This window comes from Cupressus sempervirens, chromosome 4, assembly GCF_028749045.1.
Source record: "Cupressus sempervirens isolate cs-2001-9-10 chromosome 4, ASM2874904v1, whole genome shotgun sequence".
Classification (NCBI taxonomy): Eukaryota; Viridiplantae; Streptophyta; class Pinopsida; order Cupressales; family Cupressaceae; genus Cupressus; species Cupressus sempervirens.
Genome location: NC_143121.1, coordinates 562,362,774 through 562,388,500, shown reverse-complemented (window position 1 = coordinate 562,388,500; position 25,727 = coordinate 562,362,774). Strand labels below are relative to the sequence as shown.

Below are 25,727 nucleotides of genomic sequence, written 5' to 3'. Positions count from 1 at the left end.
GATATGGTGCAATGTTAGTATTATCTATCAACCAAAAAAAACTACGAACTGTAGACTCACCTTCTTTACCTGGACTTGTTATAGCATTAGACCATTGGATGATGGATTTTGCATCTATCAATATTGCTCCATCTTTGTACTTTAGTTCTTCATGAGCCAAGGTTCTTTTAATGCATGCACCTACACCATCATGCTCTCCCTTACCATGACTAGCCTCTGTGAAATTCCTCATATATTTAATTCTACACAGCCTATGCATCTTGCTCAACCAATAGAACATCCGTACATTCTTGAATTGAGATGCACAATTGTCTGACCAAATAATGTGTTGACGATATGTTATGCCCATGTTAGCCAAATCTCCATAAAATAGTTGAAAACAACCATGTATGATTTGCATAGAATGTGATCGATCATCGCTGATGTAAAAATGGTACTCCCTCAAAATCTTCCTGTCATCCTCTGTACTTGTAGGTGAATGCATGAATGTTATGTGAACAAATATGAAAACCTGTTGAGAAGTATAATACTTTTTTTGCACCTCATTTTGTAGTTTTAGTGTGTAGTTCTCTGTGAAATCTACAACTAAAACAATGGTATCTAGTGGAAACGTATCCTTGCACAACTTGAATTGCAAATTCAGCTATCGAGCTCTATAAGTATTCCTTGCATACTCGCAAATAATCTTTTCACAAAAAAATTTTCATGAACTCATACACTGAAATCTTTTCAATAACTAAATTACATCTTTTACCATGTTTTCCATCTTTTAGAGCATATGCCACTGTCTTAAATTTTTCATAATCTACTATTTCATTTCCAATTACATGTGTACTATCCATATGTTGACAAGTTGATAAAAGTTGCAAAGAACCATAGAATAAGCACGTACCGTCCAAGCATGATGTCTTGTAAAATTGTTGGTCATCCCCTATTTCACATAAAATGTTGGATATGAATTCCCTTGAAGATCTTGATGGCTCATTCATGTCACAATCCTACAAAACAAACTGAGAATGCAAAACTACGCATATATGCCTAAAAACATCAAAATGGTTAGAAAATTCAATATGTATCCTACAACAACAAGTTGTGCATGTGTGATTTATCTTCACATAAAAAGGTTTACCCATCTTAAAAAATCTTTGACTTATTCAAATTTGAGGATACATACCAATAAATTTTGCAAAAAATTGTGTCTGAGTTGAGTCCAAAAAATGTTTTGCATGTGGTTCGCAATTTTGGCTACCAATCCTCCTTCTTACAACATCTCTTTGATTAGGGGAAACACATGTGTTATTTTTTCAAAAATCTTCGATTAATTCTTTCAAGGCTTCACTAATTTCTTTATCCTTTCGTGGTAGTCTACCTCTAAATGTCCATAACTCATTTTTTGTTGGATCTTCCAATCTCTCATGCCTTAGCATGGCTTCCCTTAGAGTACCTCTACCAATTTTTAATGTTTTGCTTGTCTTTCTCATGAGTCAAGCTTCCTTCATTTGGGTACTTACTATTGTCAATGTAAGTACTCGTCTTGTGATATTAATATCTTTAGTGTGTGATTTAGAACCCACTTTTTCAATAAGCACTCATTAGATTCTTTACAATGCTTTTTTCATTTGAATCGTCCATCGTTCTTAGCCCAAGAATCTTTTTGATAGGCCTAAATTTAAAATTCTTCATCATTTCAACAAATAATTGGCAGTGATCTATAATATTTAATTCTTCAAAAAAAATCTTCGCATATGATTAACTTTTATTTGACAAGTACGCTTGCTAACTTGTCAGGCATTGATTTCAAAATGTTAGTATCAATATCAATCAAATATTTTGGTCTTCTAAAACAAATTCTAGAAGGTGTTCTAATTTCTTCAATTCTCTCAACATTTTCATCATCAATATAAAGTTGAGTGTATTGCATAGCTTGAACCAAAGATGATGTGCCTTGGCAATAAGATGTAAAAGATGTAATATCACCTACTTGATGTGTTGATGTTCTGCTTTCAACATGACATGATGGAGTGTGTATATCATTGGATCTACAAATTAGTGTCTCTTCAACATGAGAGGATGATATGACTTCAACATTGGAAGATGGTGTAGCAGACGATATGACTCCAACATTGGAAGATGGTGTAGCTTCACAATTCAATTGTCTTCTTGAGCATAACAGTTTCATTCGTTCTCTTTGTCTTTCTAATTCTTCCTCTTTGTTTCTTTGTACTAGTGGTTCTTGATCCTCTTCGAAAGTCGATTCTTCATTATTGCTTTGCATTTTTTTTTGTTCATGTAGTAATTTCATTTTATCTCTTTTAATTGCCAAATCTCTCTCCCTATCTTCATTTGTTTGAGTTTTTAGTTTCTTCCTTGGCATGATGATGATTTCTATATGTCAAATTATTCAAACATCTGAATTACTTAAAATGTGAAAATTACAAATTATTCAAATACATATAAAAATTATAATTATTTGAATGAATACACAATATATATCAAATGACTTGTCAAATTTCTAACCATTTCGAAATAACGTTTCATTCAAATATACAATTTTCAATGAATTCACTATATATTAAACAACATGTCAAATTATAATCAAATTTGTATCTATATATTGACAAACAATATTTAAGATGGATTGCACTAACCTTTTCTATACAAGGAATATTAAAAAATTCTTCAAATTGCATATCCAATGATTGAATTTGGTGTTTGCTAGCTTGAAAAGGTGTTGAAATAGTGTTTGCTATGTTAAAACCCATGATTTCTGTCAGAATAACAAAGTGCATAATAGACCAAAAGCAGAGAATGGATGAAATGGGCCCCAAAGTTTCTTTTTGACCATTTTTAGGTGATTTCATATAGTGTGTACGAACTATGTGAAAACACATAACTCCCCATCCTCCCTACTCTCTCTCTCTCCCCCATCCCCTACACTCTCTCTCCCCCTCTCCCATCCCCTTCTCTCTCTCTCTCTCTCTCTCTCCCTCTCTCCCTCTCTCCCTCTCCCACCGCCTACTCTCTCTACCTCTCTCACCCTCTCTCCTCTCCCATCCCCTACTCTTTAGACATCTCAAACACACTCCCATCCTCCCTCTCCCACTTCCTACTATTTCTCTCTCTCTCTCTCCCCCATCCCCCTACTCTCTCCCATCCCCTACTCTCTCTCTCTCTCTCTCTCTCTCTCTCTCTCCCCTCTCCCATCCCCTAAACTCTCTTTTATAGATACACACTCCCATCCCCCCTCTCTCTCCCCCTCTCCCACTCCCTCTCTCACTGCCTACTATCTCCCTCTCAAGTTCTCTCTCTCCCTCTCTACTCTCTCTCTCTCTCTCTCCCCCATCCCCTACTCTTACTCTCTCTCTCAATCCCTAACTCTCTCTCACACTCTCTTTCATCCTTTCACTCTGTCTCTCTCATCCCATACTCTCTCTTTGCCACCTCCTACTCTCTCTCACACTCTTTCCCATCCATTTACTCTATCTCTCCCATCTTATACTCTCTCTCTACCACCCCCTACTCTCTCTCACACTCTCTCCCATCCCCTACTCTCTCTCTTTCATAGACACACACACATACACACATACACACACACTCTCATCCCCCCTCTCTCTTCTCTCCCATCTCCTACTCTCTAGATTTGTCACACACACTCCCATCTTCCTCTCTCTATCTCCCTCTCCCTACTCTCTCTTACATTCTCTCCCATCCCCTACTCTCTCTCTCTCTCTCTCTCTCTCTCTCTCTCTCTCCTGTCCCCTACTCTTACTATCTCTCCCCCATCTCGTTCTCTCTCTTAGCCACCTCCTTCTCTCTCTCACACTCTCTCCCATCCCCTACTCTCTCTTACACACACTCCCATCTGCCCTTCTCTCCCTCTCCCACCACCTAGTCTCTCTCTCCCATCTGCTACTCTCTCTCTCTCTCTCTACTCTCTCTCTCTCCCCTTTCCCATCCCCTAAACTCTCTCTTTTTCAGATACACACTCTCATCCCCTCTCTCTCTTCCCTCTCCCATTCCTTACTCTCTAGATCTATCACACACACTCCCATCCCTCTCTCTCCTCCTCTCCCACTACCTCTCCCACCACCTACTATCCATCTCTCTCAAGTTCTCTCTCCCTCTCTACTCTCTCTCTCTCCCATCCCCTACTCTCTCTCTCTCTCTCTCTCTCTCTCTCTCTCCCAACTCTCTCTCACACTCTCTCCCATCTCTTACTCTATCTCACACTCTCTCTGCCATCCTTTCACTCTTTCTCCCATCTTATACTCTCTCTCTTTGCCACCCCCTACTCTCTCTCTCACTCCCTCCCATCCTTTAACTCTGTCTCTCCCATTCTATACTCTCTCTTTGCCTTCCCCTACTCTCTCTCACAGTGTCACACTCTCTCTCTTTCACAGACACACACACACACACTCCCATCCCCCCCCTCTCCTCTCTCCCTCCCCCCTCTCTCTATCTCCCTCTCCCTACTCTCTCTCACACTCTCTCCCATCCCCTACTCTCTCTCACACACTCTCCCATCCTTTACTCCTACTCTCTCCTTCTACCACCGCCTACTCTCTATCCTCCATCCCCTACTCTCTCTCGCCTCTCCCATCCCCTACTCTCTCTCTTTCATAGACACACACACTCTTATCCCCCCACTCTCTTCTCTCCCATCCCCTATTCTCTAGATCTGTCACACATACTCCCATCCCCCCTATCTCTCTCCCTCTCCCTCTCCCACTCCCTCTCCTACCGCCTACTATCTATCTCTCTCAAGTTCTCTCTCCCTCTCTACTCTCTCTCTCTCTCTCTCTCTCTCTCTCTCTCTCCCCCATCCCTTACTCTCATTCTCTCTCTCCCATCTCCTACTCTCTCTCACACTCTCCCATCCCCTAATCTCATTATCTCTCTCCCATCTCGTACAAGCTCTCTCTACCACCACATGCTCTCTCTCACACTCTAACACTCTCTCCCATCCCCTACTCTGTCTCTCTTACACACATTCCCATTCCCCCCTCTCTCTCTCCCTCTCCCACTCCCTCTCCCACTGCCTACTCTCTCTCCCCCATACCCTACTCTCTCTCTCCCCTATCACATCCCCTACTCTCTCTCTCTCTCTCTCTCTCTCTCTCTCTCTCTCTCTCTCTCTCTCTCTCTTTCATAGACACACACACTCCCATCCCCCTTCTCCCATCCCTCACTCTCTAGATTTATCACACACACTCCCATCCCCCCTCTCTCTCCCTCCCCCACTCCCTCTTGCACTGCCTACTATCTCTCTCTCTCTCTACTTTCTCTCTCCCATCCCCTCTCTCTCTCTCTCTCTCTCTCTCTCTCTCTCTCTCTCTCTCTCTCTCTCTCTCTCTCTCTCTCTCTCTCGTGCGCTCACCCCCATCTAGTACGAGCTCTCTTTGCCACCCCCTACTCTCTAAAACTCACACTCTCTCCCATCCCCTACTCTATCTCTCTTATACAGATTCCCATACCTCCCTCTCTCTCTTGCACTCCCTCTCCCACTGCCTACTCTCTCCCATCCCCTACTCTATCTCTCTTACACACTTCCATTCCCCCTCTCTCTCCCTCCCACTCCCTCTGCCACTGCCTACTATCACTCCCTCCCTCTCTCTCTCTCTCTCTCTCTCACTCACTCTCTCTCTCTCTCTACCACCCCTACTTTCTTTCACACTCTCACACACTCTCCCATCCCCTACTTTCTCTCTTGTACACACAATCCTATCCCCCCTCTCTCTCCCTCTCCCACTCCCTCTGACATTGTCTACTCTCTTTCTTTCCCATTCCCTACTCTCTCTATCTCTTTCTCCCCTCTCTCATTCCCTACTCTCTCTCTCTTTCACACACACACCCATCCCCCCTCTCTCCTCTCCCATCCCCTACTTTGTCTCTCACTCTCTCTCCCTCTCCCACTGCCTACTCTCACTCTCACTCTCACTCTCTCCCTCTCTACTCTCTCTCTACTACCCCCTACTCTCTCTCACATTTTCACTCTCTCCTATCCCCCCCCCCCTCTCTCCCTCTCCCATCACCTACCCTCTCTTCCATCTCCTACTCTCTCTTGAGCTACTCTGTCTTCCCCCTCTTTCATTCCCTACTCTCTCTCTTTCACACACATGCACTCCTATCCTCCTCTCTCTCGCTCTTCCTCTCCCACTCTGTCTCCCACCACCTACTCTCTCTATCCCCCATCCCCTACTCTTAATCTCTGTCTCCCAACCTATACTCTCTATCACACTTCCTCTCTCTCCCATCCCCTACTTTCAATCTCTCTCCCCCATCCCGTACTCTCTCTTTGCCACCCCTACTCTCTCTCACACTTCCTCTCTCTCACATCGTGTACTCTCTCTACCACCCCTACTCTCCCATCATGTACTCTCTCTGCCACCCCAACTCTTTCTCACTTCCTCTCTCCCATCCTGTACTCTCTCCCCTCTCCCATCCCCTACTTTCTCTCTATATCTTTCTCTCTCGCACATAGCCATTCCCTCGCCCACCCCCATCCCCCCCACCTAGCTCTCTCTTTCTCTTGGGTTGGAATTTAGGTCTTAATATTGCATGCACAATATAGCATGCATGCATTGTTGAGAATTTAAATACTTCTAATAGCACATGTGTGCTATAGGGAGCACGCGCTATTGAAAGCTTTGTATTAAAACCAAACCTAAGGTTTGGTTTTTCCTTGGAGATCCAACCCAAAGGTTTGGAGTTTATAAATAGGTCTGAGACATGTTTTCCAGCAAACATTCCAAAAATGATTGATTTTTCTTGTGTGCTCCCCTTCAAGATTCCTCGTAGTTGGGTATTAAAAAGATCAAGTTACATAGCATTATAGGTCTCTGTGTTAGCTATCTAACTATATAATTTATTTTTAATTCGAACTATTTCAAGCCTTTCATCTATAATTTCTTTTGAAATTATGTTCATTTTTTGTCAAAAACCCTTATGTACTAATTAGGCTATAGATTTTAGCTCGTTCATCAAATTTTGCAACAACTTAGTTTTTTAGAAACTAGACACCATTCTACACAATTTGGATTTTTTTTTTTTTGATTTTAGATTAGTTTTCAATTATTTCTAGGGGGAGCACACATATATTTCACATTTTTGGGATGTGTCTAGTTAAAAAATTCATTAAAAAAAAAATACACATTATAAAATTACTTGAAAAATCTGGGATAAACTGCATAGTGTTAAGTAACTTTTGACTAGAGTGATTAAAGAATTAAAAAAAACTTAAAATTTTAGAGGGCCCACAATTTGCACTGTGTTATTTTTTTTGGAATAAATAGTACCACTTTTTGTGGCCCCCTTTTTTGAGGACCTAAAACTAAACCATTTTGAAAAAAAATTAGTAGTTTAGAAACTAGATTCAAAGGACTACGACTTTTGTTTTTGTCATATCTTAAAATTTTGAGCGTAACTATCTTCAAATTCTTGTTGAAGATCAAAATTTGTAGATTTCAGGAAAAAGGTGTCAACTTGTACCCCCCTTTTGGCACCACAACTTGGTGCACTTAACCAACTATTTTTCTATTTATGCCACCTATGCACCTTGAAAATAGAAATTCCTCTTTTCTCCTTTTTTTTTTACTTTTTATTTTTTTAAAAAAAATTCTTCTAACTTTCGTCACTTTTTGTCTCCTCCAATTATTTTTTAAATTTATTTTTAAATTTTGATCACACCCCACTTTTTTTGTGAGGCAAGATGCTCCTGCGTCAGACACCCATGGTAAGAAAATTTTTGTGAATATGAATTCAAAAAATGAAGTAGCTAACAATGAATTTTTCTTCTTGTCTTACAATACCTCGCTAGAACAAGTATCTGCTAATAATATATTTCCTTCTTTCTCTTCTCCATGCACAACTCTTCATAAGACAAACTTCATGCAACACAAGAACCTCGTGCAAACTGCCTCACAATTGGCGATCTGTCTACACAATCAAGAACTCCTCCTTGACAAACTTTACCCAACTCAACGTCTTGGTGCAAATTGCCTCACATTTGGTGATCTATCCACATGCTTAGGAACTCTTACTTTGATACCATTGATGAAGGGCCACACCACCCTTAACAACTCACAACCAAGATCACAACAATATAGAGACAAAGAGATGAAAAAATTCTTTGTAAAACATGCTTTTATTATACTTGAAAATCCTTATAAAATTGGCAATATGGCATAATAGATATGACTTCTTACAAAATAAGTTTACAAAAGCTTCAACATAAGAGAACTCCCAAATAAGAGTTTCCACAAGAAGAGTCTTCACACCAAGAGCTTCCACTAAGAGAAATTCCACAAAGAAGAGCTTACACTTGAAAAGCTTCTACTTGAAGAGCTTTTTCTTGAAGAGCTTTTTTACAAATGCTCATATGCCTTGCTTAAATAGGCACTTACCACCCAAGATGTTACAAACACAACCAATGTGGGATAAAAGGTCAATGCAACTACCTTATAACAAATATTTAATTCCCACCCAAATACAACTAAGCACCACCATGTGGACCAATTAGAAAATTACATTTCCTTTGTAGATCACAAAAAATATTAAATGCATGACTTAAGGAACTTTGCACAAACTTCTAAGATGCCACCTACACACTTCGATAAATGGAATGACAAGTATTTTTCTATTTATGCCGCCTATCCACCTTGAAAATAGAAATTCCTCTTGGATTCTGACAAGGTCGAACTTGAGTACTTATAACAAAGAAAATATACATAAAAAATAATTATTTCTTTTTTTGTTCACTAGCTATACATGTCATCTATAAAATATTTTCAAATTAGAACAAAAAAAGATGATTTGCACATACTTGTTTGACGGGAATGACATCCTATATTTTTTACAATTAAAAAAGGGACTTCAAAATAAAATAAAATGAATAAATTATTAGTTAAAAAAATTATAAAAATTATAGGCATAAAATTCATACAATTCTACACATTTCATCAGTTTACATCATCTTCATATTTTAAACACAAATACCATTTTTTTTGTCATTAATGTTGAACTGTCACATTCTGATATCACGTTTCTTTATAAAAGGTGACACAGGGGGATTGTTCTAGAGGAGGATGAAAAGGACAATGATGAAGACAGGATGGAAGAGAGCCCCAGAATGGACATAAGTCAAAGCCACTTGGATCAAAGCTGTGAGAAGGACCAAGAACTCTTGGAGGAAGAGCTTCAGAGAATCAAAGATGCGGCAAAGACCACCCAGGACCTCAAGAGGAGGATGGAGGAGCAAGTAAAGAACATATAAGTATCGCCTCTGGCTATTGTTCTCTTTGTTGGTTTTTTCTTGTTGGCATTTTGCCTATCCTTTGTTTTGGCCTTTCTATTGGTCGTTCTTTTGTTGTTGGGAATTTTAACTTGCTGCCCTTTTTTATGTAAGAACTATTGGGTTTCAAGATCCCTGTAAAACATGTTTTCCTTAGTAAAAAACATATAAAGATAATAAATCTATGAGCTTATCCTACAAAAAAATCAATGTAAAAATCAATGTGAAAGACATAAGGAGATCTTTTTCTATAGACACATTTTCTATTGGAATTTTTACTAACGCATAGTAGAGACCTTAAGAAAAGAATAGACCCCTAAAAATGATAACTCTCGACATCTTTTACACATTTTTCCAAAGATAGATATGAAAGATTATGAACATGTAACTCAGGCATGGATTCCACATTCATTACAATCTCAAACCAAGTCATACACATTGAGATGTTGTGCCCAAACTCAGTCAAGCCAACAAATTTTCCATTTATATTTGGACATTGTGGATGAATGTGATATGTTGACCATAGGATAAAGTTTCTAAGAACATAGGTTATGTAGTACCTTATGAGATCTATTGGAGGAACAAAATATTTGGACAATTTCAATTATTATGTATTACATTAAAAAATCTAGTAGAGGAATGAAATCTACGCAAGTTTGATGTTTTTTTGAAAATTTTGAAGTAAACTTTACAAAATTTTGAAATAGTTGTCATTGAGTGTCATATGATAAGAAAGGATTATAATAATATTTGTATTATATTGCTTTCCATATTTTGTATTAAGGGCACATGTAGTGGTAAAATAAGATTAGGTGTTGGCTAAAACCCATAAGAATTAACATGTATCCAAAATGTCAAAAGAATAGATAATATGCGAATTCTTTCAACCTATGCCATTTTGCGAGGCTAGAAAGGTGCATCAATCACATATTTCTCACTTATAGCTATATGCAAACCATTGACATTTTTAAATTTGGTAAAGGGATTTCATGTGTCTAACTTGAACTTTAGGTTGAAAGCAACACGAATCATGAGTTGAAACAAGCAACCAAAAAGTCCAAGGATTTTACGCCTAATTTGAAGACAATTGAGGTGTGAAAAAAATATCCCCACTTCCCAAAGACATGGAATTGTTCTAGATTTTGAAGGGTCATGATTACATGTTTGGTGTATATTGTCTTTGAAGCAAATTAAGAAAATCCTTGAAACATGACAACATCGAATGTTGGTTCTATTATCTAGGAATCATCTGCAACACATTGATCAAGACCTAACAAATCAATTAGTTTCAAAAGAGGTGCTACAAGATACATAACAAAAAACAACATCTTGAGTCTATAATCATTTAAACAATCATAGATAATAAGTTCTATTAACTTTGATTTTAAAATTGTAAAGTTAACTAACATAAAAACTAATACTATTAATCACCCCAATTAGGCTATTTTAAAGATGAATAGACTATTACTACAGTGAAGCATTCCATCCAAACTATATTCAAATTTACGAAAAAAACATTATGCATAGATTATAGACCTTGGATTGTCAAAAAGATTGCAGTCAAATGATGATGCTTATGAATCTTAGATGGCTAAGAGGTCAATCATAAAACACCAAAAGTTGTGGTATCTTACGGACCTGACATAGGTCACATCCCCCTCGACATGAAATTGAAGAACCTAAACCTTCCCTGAGTGAGACAGGAGCAGCGGCTCAACCAGGGGATATAGCATTTCATTTAGGTGCCCATCTAGGGGCCGCCTCTACCTTTCCTTATCTATCGTGGGGGCCCCCTACTCTAGCTATAAAGGGGTGGGGGGAATCCTGCCCCTACCCTAATTCCTACCACCCCCCCGCCCCCCCAACCTAAAATTTTATGGGCTATGGCCCTACAATAATCTACCTCTGCACGCACCCACCCTACTATGGAGAAGGGGTAGAAGGTTGGGGGGGGGGGGGGTGTTGCGGTGTTGGAAATTTGATTGAAAAGGATTACTATCAAAGAGGGAGATTGATGCAAAGAAGGAAGATTATTGTTAAAGAATGTTTTTAATCATGGTTTTGTCATTGATGTCAAACCTACTATTTGTTGGAATGACAATTGCTTATAAGATCCAAGTACTATCACTTAGTTGATTGATGAAGAGGATTTAATCAACAAGATGTAACAAAAGCACCTAAGGGAAAGGTTGAGTTATGATTTTGTAATGAAGTGCAAGAATTGTTTAAGACAATGGTTAAATGATGTATTGATAACATACTTGAAGATATAGAGGTTGGCCACACTTAGAAACATTGGAAGAATAAGTTGCAACAAGGTTGATTGCAAAGCTTAATTAAGTTCATTAGTGAGTGTCGAGCAAGCTAGTTCAAGCTGAGTAGATTTTTAGTAGGAGCTGAGCAAATAAAAAATCTAATTTGTGCCAAGTAATATAGAAGGAGTCGAGCGTGTTCAGATGTCGAGCAAAGTAACAAGTGTTGAGCATCACAAAAACTTAGTGGATGTTGAGTGAATCCATAGTAGGTGCCAAGCATCAGTAAAATGTAGTTGATGCCAAGTAACAAAGTGTGTGCTGAGCACTAGAATTTCAATAGTTCTGAGCTGATGCATTATTGGGAAAGTCAAAGATTTGCCAAATCTGAGTTGACAAGTTTGTTACATTGAATTTTGTGAACCTGTCGGAGGATAAGGATGATGAGCTAGTGGCACAAAATTTTATGTAAACCATTTTAGAGCGAGTTCAAGAGGATTCTTCATGATTTCTAGAAGGAACAAGATATGGGTTAGATTCAATGAATCCTACCTAATCCATTCAAATTGAAATTAAAGGAGGAAAGAATCGAGCGGGAAAAGAAATTCCAAACTTCTATTTAAGGAGTCACAGGACAAGAAGCAAGAGTTGCTGGTGTGCCAAAATTGCAAAGTTGTTGAAAGGTGTCAAGGAGAAGACATCAAGGAGAAGGAAGAACAGAGTACATAGACTTTGCTTTAATAAGTGGTCAGAAGGAAGATTGCACTAGTACATCTATCATGAAGACTCAAGGAGACAAAACTTGAAAGGAGGGCAAGTTGTCAAGAGCTACAAAGACTAAAAGCTAGGCAAATTGTGATCAGAAATCTGCAAGATAAGTTTCAATTTGTAATAAGGTCAAAACCCCTTATTGTTACTCTTTAGCAATTGTATCAGTTAGGGTAAAATCCTATGGACTTATGTTGGTTTAACAACCATTTGTAAATCCTTTAACATGGTGGCATTCCAAGTGAATGTTCTAAAGTCTTCTAATTAGGCCCACTTCTAACAAGGTGGTTAAATCCTTTAACTAGGTCACATTTAATAGTGTGTTGTAGCCCATAATAGGGTAGGCCTTTCACAAGACATCACTTCAGAAGAGAGAGAATTGAGTAGCATGTTACTGGTGGTTTTTCCCAAATTGGGTTTCCATGTAAATCATTGTGCTATGGGTTGATTTTATATATGTTATGCTTGCATGCTGATTTACGGTAACTTGCTAAATAAGAAAGTCTAAGCTTGGATGAATGAACAGTTTGATAGGCTCACTTTACTTGATGAAAAAGTTTTAATTGGACATTTGGACCTTGAATAACTGATCCACCCCCCCTCTCAATTATTCTAAAGCATTTCTAATCGGGGGGGTTAAGGGCAACTAGATTAATTGTTGTTATTTGATCTCAAAATGAAAGGAATGCACCTGCCTATATCCCCATCATTGTGGTTTATTGACTAGATCATGTAATGACTACATCATATAGTTTTGAGACACGGGTCTAGATCACAATCATCAACAATTGGATCATCAACTAGTGAACTATGCCCATGCAACCCCTCTCACAACCATTTTGGAACCTCTGACTAGATCTCCATCTTGATTAGTATCTACACATGAGTGTGCAATATTATCTGTAGAAGGAAAAGAAAGCCGCCTAGATTTGCAAAAGTCATGATCATTCAACAAAGAAAGCACATCCTATGGTAGAGTGTCAAGGGCTTATTTAGGAGTTCATAACAAAGAGACTGTGATAGTCCAATTACAATAAATATTGATAAAATTATCTAAATGATTCTAATAAATAGCTGTAATAAAATAATAAAATAATAATTTATTAAATGATTTGAAAGAATAAATAATCAATCAATATACTAATGATTTATCAAACTATAAATATATATATATCAAACCCTATAATAAATTTAAATATATAGTAAACTGTGTATTTAACCAAACTAAATACAAGAACCCTAAAGGGTGCGACGAATCAAAGAATGCACTCATGTACTATAAGTACAATCAGATGTCAAGGTAAATAGGTTAAAAAAATAGTCTACAAATGTGGAACTTCATCCTGCATAATATAATCCATGTAGACTCATTGATAGGAAGTTTACCAACATCAAAAAAAATAAAGAACATCTACCACCGAATAAGGGAAGAAAAACAATAAATTTATCAAATACCAATATCACAAACTAATGGGGTCATAAGCCAATAAATGGGAAATGGAGGAAATAACGAAGTCGTCATTAACAGTGAACTACACTAGGTGACGTGGATAACACTCATGCATAGACTCAACCACGTGTATTGAGAAGTCTATCCACCAAGTATGAATCGCAGATTGTAAGTACTGCATATCTTAATATCTTAATAAGAGGAATCATTGATGGATGAGAGCATACAACACCCACATAAAAAACGACTGTCGTGTAAGGCAAGAGGTCAGCCCTCATCAACACATCAGGTCCCACATAACCCGCAATGTAAGTATATTTTCTTTATTAAATAATTAAGGTAATGTATATTGCTTAAATTATTATTCCCATTTTTATGTAGATAATTGTATATAATAAATACAAGAAATTGCTAAGGTATTGGTTTAAGAAGTGATATTTATGAATATAAGTTAATTAATTATTTAGTACATATATTCCTTACAAAATAATTAAGAATCTATAGTGCCATAATAAGGACATTGCTTACCTATATAAATGGTTTCGTGCCACTATAGAGTCAGGATTTGTCTTTATATAAATGGATTAGATGGGGATTGAAGGAGTCTTATAGTGCCGGTGCAAGAAGTAAGATCCTTGTATAAATGGCTATTGTGCTGGTGTGAGAGATGAGTAACCTTGGAAAAATGGCTAGATAAGAATGAGATAATGACCGCAAGATGGCAAGAATAGTATATCTATAATTGTTAGTATTTAAACGTAACATTTATTTTGTAGGTATTAGTATTTCAAACCAATCCTAATAGTGGGGACACTATAGAGACCAATCTTCAAAAATAAAAGAAGCGATTGTCTATAAATGGTAGAGCTACATCGTAAAAATGAAGACACAGATATAGATGGAGGTCATGGATATGTAATTTATAGAGAAAAAGACACCTGTGAAGGTGATATGGTTTGCAGAAGGTCTGGAGAAAACCCCAATACTACTGATAGCCACAGTTTCTCCTCAATATCGAATGGTGGCACTACTTGTAGAGACATATTGAGAAATGCGACACTTTTGACTCCACATATGCAAAATATAAAACCTTCACATGTACTGTTTGACGAGTGTGAACAGTGTAGTGGGTTGGATGGTTGACTGGAGAAAGTAGGGATCATAATAGGCTAGTATGCATTCCAAACTTGCAATACATATAGTCATCTATTTTGTCATAGAGCAATTAAGTCGAAGTAGTGTCTCTTTCCACAAAAATCCTCATCACTAATTTATTTTTTGTGATTGGTAATATATTTTTTGACCACTTCATGAATAGAGGCACGAGAAAGGGATGATAGTCGTGGATTTAGGGCTTCACTATTACTAAAATTTCCTTCATCACTTTCTCAACCTGACTAATCACGTCTCCATCCAGCTTTCAGGCATCAAACCATCGTCTTTTTGACTGCCTTTGAATACATCTCAAATACATTACTCCCATGACGATTGCCAATACAGAGGCCGAGATTGCCATATTTATTTTCCCTTCTCCTTCACATATCATATTATTTTTCTCTTTCTTGATGGTTTGTTAGCCTCTTGGAATTTACCTATCTAACTCATAGGGTTCTGCGATAGTCCTAAATTCATGCAAGATAGTTGTAAATTCGTGCACACTCAATCTCTTTGAATGGTTTACTATAAAGTGATGGAGTTTCATATATCACACCATTAATTAGCTTGACAAAATAGCCAAATAAAGCTTCATCCAACAATTCAAAGAAATAGCATGTGGAGCAGCAATTTCATGATTAGATATGATCCTAGCAATTTTAAGATTAGATATGATCCTTGCACAAAAGATTTTGATAATATACGATCCTTGTAGATAAGATTTTGAGTAAAGATTTGATACACAGATGAATCACCCTAAACTATGATTTGAAAACCATTTTCAAGGTTTTTAGAAAGTTACATTTGGTGGTGTGATACAGTTTTCAATTAGGCAATCCTAAAGGGAAAGCCTATTGGCCAATTAATTTATTTCTATAATTATAACTTATTTCTATAATTTATGTGCTAAATAAAAAGAAAGAAATAAAAATATGGGAAACAAATCAAAATAGCTAGAAATAAGTTTTTCCTTTGGGAGGCAAGAAATTGTAAAATCCTAGAGCAAAACTCTCACATAAAAGCCTATACACTTAATAAATAGGGAAACAACCAATTGAATTAAGTAAATAGGAAAAAAATTAAAAATTAAAATGAATTGAAAAATGACATAGAAAATAATTACACGATATTAATATTATTATTTTAAAAATAATTTACCATGAAATATTTTTAAAATGATATACATTAAATCGAAATCTGTAAACAAAATATCATCACAGTTACTGCTATTAATTCAACTTAGTCTGTTGTTTTTCTTACATTCTAAATATTGTAACATATTAAAACTATATTTTATTTAAACAAATGATTATACAATATAAAATATGTTTTCAATATATATTTTATAAATAATGTATGCACAGTTACTCTTTTAATTCCAACATTGCTAACTATTCTAGCATTGCTTAAACTACATCTGGGTTTTGGATAAGCTTTTAAAATGATCAAATAAAACTTTTGGCTGAGAATTTCGGACCATATACTTTTTACTGAAATTCTTATTCAAGATTTTACTTACCAATTTGGAATTAAATTCAAAATATACAAGTAAAACTAAAGGTGCATTAAAGTCATACTAAAAATGCTAGACTCAAATTCAAAATATACAGGCAACAATAAAAGTGCATGACAAACATATTAAAAACACCACCACAAAATAGGATTTTCACATATATAATCCATCCACAATTTAAATGAACACTACGAGTAATTGTGTTCTTCATTAGAAAGATTGCAAAAAGGACCTAAAGCGGAGGATAGCAAAATTCCTGTTGCACTAATATACATCCAGATTCGATGTATGAGGGATATTCATGAGCAAAATATTCATATTCTGTATCACAGATTGACGAGTCTGATTTAATAGCTGCTTAACCTTAGAGGAAAACCAAAAAAGGCCTTACTCACTTATTGAGAAAGAACCTCGCATACCATTTGAAATAAGAGCTTAGTTGTTAATATAACTTACGCCGAACAAGGTAACTCCCGGTTTGAAGACATCTGTGGCAACGGAGTTCACCACAGCTTTCAGAAGCCCTTCTTCCTGCGTTCCCATGTACGTGGTGCATACTTCCATGGCCTTGTTGAATAGCAGCTTTTCTGTTTCAGCTTCGTTCTTCACATAAACAGGGAATCTCGCAAAAAACTTGAAGCACAAAGGATTGCCTGGGACAACCTCTTGGAAACCATCACATACTTCCCTCAACGAAGGCAAAATTGCCCTAAAATTAGGATGAATGTGCTGTAACATAAAAATATTGCAATAGAGCGGGAAAAGAGATGTTCTCATCATCTGCTTTTCTTCAGTAGTGAGGCCCTCTATGACATTTTCCACTCGCACAGCAATTTTGCATAGCTCGAGTTCAGAGAGGATCGTCATATTGGCTTTTCCGAAACAAATGAACTTGGCTATTTCTTGCAATGGCGACGCTTCAGCGGCTAATAAGGATCTTTCTAACATACACCGCTTACATTCACACTTAAACCCCATTACCATACACACCGATTCTCGTTTCAACAATGGCACCAAACTGAGAAAGTAGGGGATTGTTACTTCTTCTCCCACTTCAATTTTTCTTGCAGCTATAATGAACATGGCTTCTCCTACAACAATAGGGTTAGCATTGGGATAACAGGAATGATTAATGAAAGAGGGAAGTACCCACAAACCGTACTGCTCTTTTAGTCTTATCAAGTCACTCTTTGATTCAATGGGTTGTGTATGACACGCAACATTCAGTATTACCTTTGGAAATTTATGCTCTTCTAGCTCCGGATCCTAGTTACAGATTTGGTAATTATTCCAGCTGCTATTGTTTATGCGGAACAGATCCATCGGTGGCACCTTAGATTCATCCGACTCAGCGAGAAACTCCAGCTGCTGCTTTATCCTCGGTGATAACGCTGCGGACCATATGACCTTTTCCTCTAGATCCCATTTAAGAAGATCATGTTTTTTCTTCACCTCTTGTTTGGAAAGCCTGACCCTTTCAGGGCTTCCTTTCAATATTCTTTTTGTCTTCGTGGAGCTAAATGCAATGGCATTGTCCACAAGCAGAAAATCTCCAATATTTACATTTTCAGAGCAAAACAATCCCCTACCACGTCCTAATGACTTTTTTATCAGCATTGGACCAATATAATTGCCATACTTTGGTGCATTACAGCAACTGTTTATGAAATAAGAAGAGAGATCAAACTTACCATGTTTGTTCTGACGGCTTAGGTACATGGATTTTTCATAGTGCAACTTTATATCTTTATTTGTTGGGGACTGCTCCAGAGCTCTATCAAAGCATTGGCATGCTAACTCGTATTCTCTGAGATGATGGAAGGCTCGGCCTTTGCGAAACAAGGTTTTGAGATGCTGCTGATCAAGGGCTAACGCCTTGTCACAGTCATGTACATCATCCTCGTACTGTTTCAGCTTAATCCTTGCCTCTGCCCTGTTTGAATATGAATACAGAAGAGCCTCCTTCACTTTTTCTTTGATATTGGAAGCAGAGGGCAACTGGGGCTCAATTTCATCTCCGGACAGAGCCAAGTCAATGTATGCGGAGTAAAATTCAATTGCCTTGTTCCAATCCTCATCCCGGAAGTACATATTGCCCTTATTTCGCAACTCCAGCAAACTCTTGGCCAGCGAAGCGATCTTCTCTTCCTTTGTTGGAAAGGAAGCCAAAATCTCGACGTCTTGGGGATTGTCGACTCGCAACATGAAAACACCATCTTGAGCACCTTGCTTGAAGTATGGCTGTTTGACTGCGACCTTGGAGCCTTTGGGATAAAGACTGCTCGGACTTTGATTGCTTGAAGTGTTGTATATTGCAAGCCGAACAACATCTCCAAACCGGTCTTCCAAGATAGTCATAATGCCCACCATTCTGAGCGGGACAGCGCACAGCGTTCCAAAGAGAACGCTGTCATTGTGGTGTTTGTCGAGTTGAAGCTCTCTTACTCGAATGGGCTGCAGAGCTTTGAGTGCGGCTGATGGCCGCCACTGCTCCGACGGATTCCTCACCGTAAATCCCATTGTGTAACGGCCTTCCATTGATAGGGATTCCATCTGCTGCGTAACCTTCAAATATTTCTGATGTGCTTCCAGCAAAGCTTCCTTGTCAAACTCTAAAGAAGCCTGGAACTCCTCAAGCTTTTCTACCAACAGTTCTGCAAAGTTCGCCATATCTCCCGTGTTTGTTTCTTTTCCTTATCTTCAACGATGCAACTTCTATGCTGCGAATGGGAATGTCTAATGCTTATAAAACTGCACCACGTTATTTCTCTTGCCTCTTTCTTCCCACCGCCTGTTCTATCCACGCGGCTCTAGTTTCTGTAATAATCATTGCAAAAGCAAACAGACAAGTTGTTGATTTCGTTTCTGAGCTTGCTTCAAATTTGCAACTTTAACAGCGACTTCTGCCATCTCTGTAGGCTCATACGTGCGGTTATCTGCCTCATTAAAGAAGGATATTGAAAACAGGTCTTGATAAAGATTTGAATTGAGAATGCATAAATTGTTGACAGTCCCATTTGCAGATTTTAAATGGATTGGGGTAGCTAACGATATATTTATTTTATTTTATTATTTGTCTGTGTCTCCTGCCATTTGTCCTTGATATAGGAGTAAAGCAGGCAGTGGCCTAATAGTATGTATAATAGTATACTACTAGCACTTGCACCAGAATGAGGTGCAAGAGGTAAGTCTATAGGTTTTTCTTTTTAAAGTAAAATTAAAGAGATGAAAAACAAAAGGAAGGATTTCAATTTGATAATGTACAATTTACTTATACTCTCTTTCATATTAATGAAAGTTATTTATATATGTACACAATTTTTTATGATTTTGGATTGTAAGTTGCCTTTCTGACTAAATTGAACATGTTGAAATGATAAAGCATATGCTTTTTATGCCCAAGCTTTACTCACATAAGATTTCGATAGAGAAATCTTGGTGTTCTATATATGGATGCAACTCCACAATATAATAATGTATCATTACTAGCTACAGTTGAATTTCAATATTATATTGGAGGAAATGCAACAACAAATATTATCTAACTTTTATTTTCAGTATTGAAGTCCAATAGTTTGGCCACAAGCACATGCTAATATTGATTTATCCAATATGTAAATGGTATTTCAACATATTTTATGTTGAGTAAATCAAATAATCGGACATAAATAGAGCAATTAGACAAAAAACTTGATGCACATATAAAGAAAATAAATACAAGCATACATACAATGATGTGGATTCATATTGTCCATCCATCATGAAACGCACAATGTAGATTCTCAATGGGCTAATAAATTAATAACTCTGGTCCTTAAATGCAAAGACATTTTAGATTCAAGTATGAGAATGAAATTTAGGAAACAACCCATTGTATCATATACAAGATTTTAGATTCATGATATGAGAATGAAATTTAAGAAAAATGATTTATCACAATTGAATTGCAAATGATGTGGTTAAAAAAGCTAGCCACAAAACTCATGAATTTCAATTTTTTTCTTGGTTAAGATGAAAACTTTTTTCAATAAAAATGACACAACACATTATAATGATAAACCATCTAGATCTCAATAATCACATGACTACCACCTCTATTACTCAATTTTACACTAACACTTCTACTTTTTCTTTGTGTTGTTGCCTTTCACTTTATTCCTTGAATACATCATACTTCTCACTAATACTTCTCTCTCTCTCTCTCTCTCTCTCTCTCTCTCTCTCTCTCTCTCTCTCCTAGATTACATCATATAGAATTTAATAATATATATTATAAACAATTAAGCATATTTTCAATTCATAATAATAAGATGAAAATTAAAATTAATAAAAAAATTAATCATTTAATATATAAACATATTTAATAGTTTATTTCATTATACTTTTTAAAAGTTAATTTAATTTTTTTTGGAAATGCAGACGTGGCACAACAGTATTGAAATATCAATGTTTCCTTCCAACATCTACACAACCCTACAATATATATATTGCATTTTAACAATTTATATATATTTTCAAATGGTCACAAAATATACACCTACATAAAAAACTATCATCAAATTTATCTAATATGATTTTGATTTAGTTTTACAAAATGAAAAAATTGGTAAAATCATATATGTTATAGAATAAAGCTAATTTATTACCTAAAACAAATTTAGGGCAAATTCTCATTATTGAAGTGTTGTCTCACATGATGGTTGACTGTTTCTCAACTTTATTATTAATTAATTTACAAGTCACATAATTGTGAATTGTGGGTTTTGTTGGTTGGTAATATGTTGCATTATATGGCACAAAATACATTTTAATTGATTATGCAATACAAATAGTCTTGAATCACTAAACTTAAATGCATTCACATAGATTTTACAAGTTGTTAGATGATTAGTGTTGAAAAGGAAAATGAAGCCTTTCTTTCAATATGTGCTTTTATTTTTTATTTTTTAATATATTTTGCTCAAATCTTATACATTTTCATGTCTTCTTTATACATTACCTTTTCCTCATGAAGCCTAGTGATTGGAAAGAATGTGCATTTTTGACATATTTGGCATGGTGTTATCTTTTTTTAGTAGTGGCATCATTATAAACTGTTCACGTGCCCATGCTTTCACATTTTACATTCATTTAGGGATAGATGGCGATAACCTCCTCTTCAACTTGGATTCTATTTTCCTCCTTTCTTCACTTGGTAATGACTGGTGCATACAATATAGGAGATAATGGGAGAATGGAGAATTCCTGTAGATTTAGATGGATGCATTAAAAGGTACTTACTATTGGAAGTGGTTATTGCTTGAAATGAAAAAAGTTATTAGTCCAAAATTTGGGATAAGGCATTAGTCATTTTAAATCTGCGTGTGTATATATTGCTTAAAAACTAACATGGCATGACTTTTGTCTAGTTGTTGATTCTAGCCTAAATCCCCTTGTCTTTGTACTCTCCATGACCTTGTCCATCCAGTGAGTAGATACCCATTATGTATGAATAAAGTAAATGGGAAGATCCCCAATTATCTGCAAGTGAAGGGCTACAATGATTGTCAATATTTAAGAGCTCAATCCCCCAAGAAAGTAGTGAATTTTCTCACTCCTTTTTCTTATGGGTGAAGAGTTTGTGGATCTAGTGGGGGAGGAAAAAGAAGCCTTACAAAGTGACCCAACCAAGATATGGAGGTTGAGCACTATGGGTATGGAAGATTGTTGGATCGAGCCCTTTCTTGTCTATAGCTGGGGCATGGTCCATTTATAGGCCCTATTAAAATATGAGGCAACCCAACCCCTGGGCACACAATAGAAAGTTGAAGTTACACTAACCATTAAGGTAAGGCACATGACATCTTCAAGCTTCAGTTTGAGATATTTGTAGCATGAGTCAAACACACACAAATGAGATTGCCAAATTATGAAGTGCAATCTGCACTAATTTTCACTTCATCTCAACTATTCTTTGATTGTGCATTGCAATAATTCATTCCTTCATTCAAGGAGAATTAAAAAATCTTCCCTTTTCATGAGCAAAGCCAATGTTAGTGAATCGCCTAATTCTGTAATTCATGGTCTGTATGCAATTTGTGTCTACTATAAAAAAAATCCCACTTTTCTCATGGATGTAGCCAACTTTGGTGATCAGTTTGATTCATGGTTTATTTAATTTGTGTTTATTATTTGGTATTGCTACATCATCTACTTAACTCAACAATATCCATGTCAATACCTAGAAGATGCAAACCACTTCACAACAGAGAGCAATCACATTTCACAGTTGCACAAATTAATTAAACGACTACATAGAATATTTAAACGATTGCAAGGAAAGATTATTATTACCCAACAACTATACTAAATCCACTAAATCTCTTGAGATTACATCTATAATGATAAATTATTAATGGCAACAATCTCATCAGGATCCAAACATGATTTCTCTATGATTTTTTCATTATGAGACCAGATTAGAGAAGTCAAAAAATAATGGTTAGTATTGCTTCATTTAATGTGTTGTGATTCTTGAAAAATGTCTTTTTTATACCAAGCAAAACATGATCGCAAAATTCATTTTTTAAAGCTTGAAACCATTTTTTCAGCATCTATTTACTGGCACGACATCTATTTACTGGTGTGAGTCAATTTTTGACTGGAGGAAACTTGAGAAGGAAAGCTTATCATCTAAATAGTATGCCTTTTAGTATATTAAAACATATTTTTTGCACAAGCCATAAGAATATAAATCCAATTTTCAACAAGCATATATGTTAAAAACAATCTCTCGATTTAGAATTTAATATTCATTATGTAAATTGAGGTGTGTATCAATGAATTTAAAAATCTAGTACTTATTTATAAATACTAGATTTTTAAATTCATTGAAAATAAATACTAGGTTTTTGTAATTCATTGATACACACTTGGGTTTACATAATGGATATTAAATATAAGTTTTTTAATTTAGTGATAAACACTTTTGGATATTAAATTCTAAATCTAGACATTGTTTTTAACATACATGCTTGTATTTTTAATATTCATTATGTAAACCCAGATGTGTATCTATTATCTTAACAAAGATCTGACGAGAATATCTATAAATTTAAAATTAGGCTTAGAGACTTACATTCACTCTAACAATATTTCCCAAAAAAAATACTAATAAAAGTAAATAAACTCTCACAACAACAATTCTAAATCCAAAATAAAATAACTTAAAAGTATATTGACTAATCGCAGATCACAGAAAAAATAAAAATTCTTGTTTGATAATCACTACTTGGGAGCTGCCAAAGAATCATATTGGTACAAATCCAAGGTCCCAATGATATCGTTCGAATTCAACCTATTGGCCTTGTACATAAGATAAAACCCCACCAACAACAAAATAAAACTCTAAAATGTCAATTCTACAAAAAAAAAATTGTTTCTCTTTGAAAGAAAATCTATCATTTGAAATGTGGATTTGTCAATATTGAGATACTTACAAGAAAATTGTAAGGAAAGTCTTTCCTTTCTTCTAGAGTGTTCTTCAATAAAATTTAAGTGGAAGAAGAACTGTATAATACAATTAAAACCACTTGTAGATAGAGTAAAATTTAGACAAGCAAATTTACATGCACTATGCCATGTGAATTCTTATAAATTTTATGTTGAAATTTCAGAGAGAGAAAATTAAAAAGACTAACAAGAAAAGGAGTAATGTCCAATTAGAGAAGAGACTTTGAAATTCATAAATTATTTTTGGTACACTAATTTATAACGACCATAGCATAAACACAATATTTTATCGATTTGTGCAACTTCCAAAGCATAGTTTAATTGAAAAGGAAGGGTGAAACTATAGTCTCCTGCCTTCAACGAGGATTAATAACGATCTAAATTAAGCTTCATTAATGTGATTAGATTTTTTTTTCTAGATGGACATAGGCCAACATTCACAAAACCACCCACCTAGAAACATTTGTGATAACTCTATAAATGATGGTTTGAAATAGAAAAAGCATACTACTATCATTCTAATAATTAAACTCCCATATCTATCTTTAATTTTTATACATGTGAAGTACAAAGTTCAATAGCCTTATTTTAATCCTCATCTTGCAAGTACATATTGCCCTTATTTTGCAACTTGAGCAAACTCTTATCTGTAATGGCTTTGCATTGATAAAGATTCTATTTTGTGTGTAACCTTCAAATATTTCTCATGTGCTTCTAGCAAAGATTCCTTATCGAACTCTAAAGAATCCTAGAATTCACAAGCTTTTCTACCAATAGTTCTACAAAGTTCACCATATCTATGTGTTTTTTTTTCTTTTCCTTGTTATCAATAATGCAACTTTTATGCTACAACTGACAAGGTTTAAATGCTTGTAAAATACCATGTTATTTTTCTCACCTCTTCCTTCCTGCCACTTGCTTTTGTTGCCACATTTTATCTTTGTTGCCTTTGGAACACTATTCTATATTCATGTGGCTCTACTTTCTGTAATAATTACAAAAACATGCTCTTTCAGCGGCTTTGAAACCAACAAGTTGTTGATTTCATTTTTGAGCTTGTTTTAAATTTACAAACTTTACCTACTACTTTTGTCATCTTTGTAGCCTGATATGTGTAGTTAATCCTTAATGTTAAAGAAGAAAATTGAAAATAGATCTTGTTAAAGATTTGAATGAATTGTGTCTTAAGTTTCCTATACTTGTTGCTAGTCCCTTTTACATACTTTAAATGGACAATGGGTAGCTAATAATCGATAATAATATATTATTTTATTATTGTTGAGAATAGATTAAAAATAGTAAAAGAGGGAGATTGTTGAGAATAGATTGAAGAAGATTGTTGAAGAAGTATGATCAATATTTTCAATCATTGTTTTGTCACTGATGTCAAACCTACTATTTTTTGGTAAGACAACTGCTTATATAATTTGAGTACTATCACTTATTTGATTGATGAAGAGGATTTGATCAAAAGATGTAAGAATAGCACCTAGAGGAAAGGTTGAGTTATGCTTATGTAAAGAAGTACAAAAATTAGTTAAGACAATGATAACATGATGTATTGATAATCTACTTAAGGTTACAAAGGATGGTTACACTAAGAAAGTTTAAAAGAACAAGTTAAACAAAGTTTGTTTGCCAAGCTTGACCAAGTGGATAGTAAGTGTCGAGCAACGTTAGTGCAAGGCAAGCAAAAAATTAAGTGGAGCCAAGTAAAAGTCTACTCTAGTGTACATGCCGAGGAAAATAGTGGATGCCAAGTAAAGTTTAGTTGATGCCGATCACCAATAAACTTTAGTTTGTGCCGAG

At 35.8% G+C, this 25,727-nt stretch overlaps 1 protein-coding gene across 1 annotated transcript; it reads right to left on the bottom strand.

The window, feature by feature from the left end:
• Nucleotides 1–17,693: 17,693 nt before the first annotated feature.
• LOC149562442 (methyltransferase FGSG_00040-like) lies at nucleotides 17,694–19,097 on the bottom strand. Its single transcript, XM_089827973.1, has one exon. It carries the CDS (start codon nucleotides 19,095–19,097, stop codon nucleotides 17,694–17,696), a length of 1,404 nt encoding a protein of 467 aa, XP_089684099.1.
• Between the last annotated feature and the right edge of the window lie 6,630 nt (nucleotides 19,098–25,727).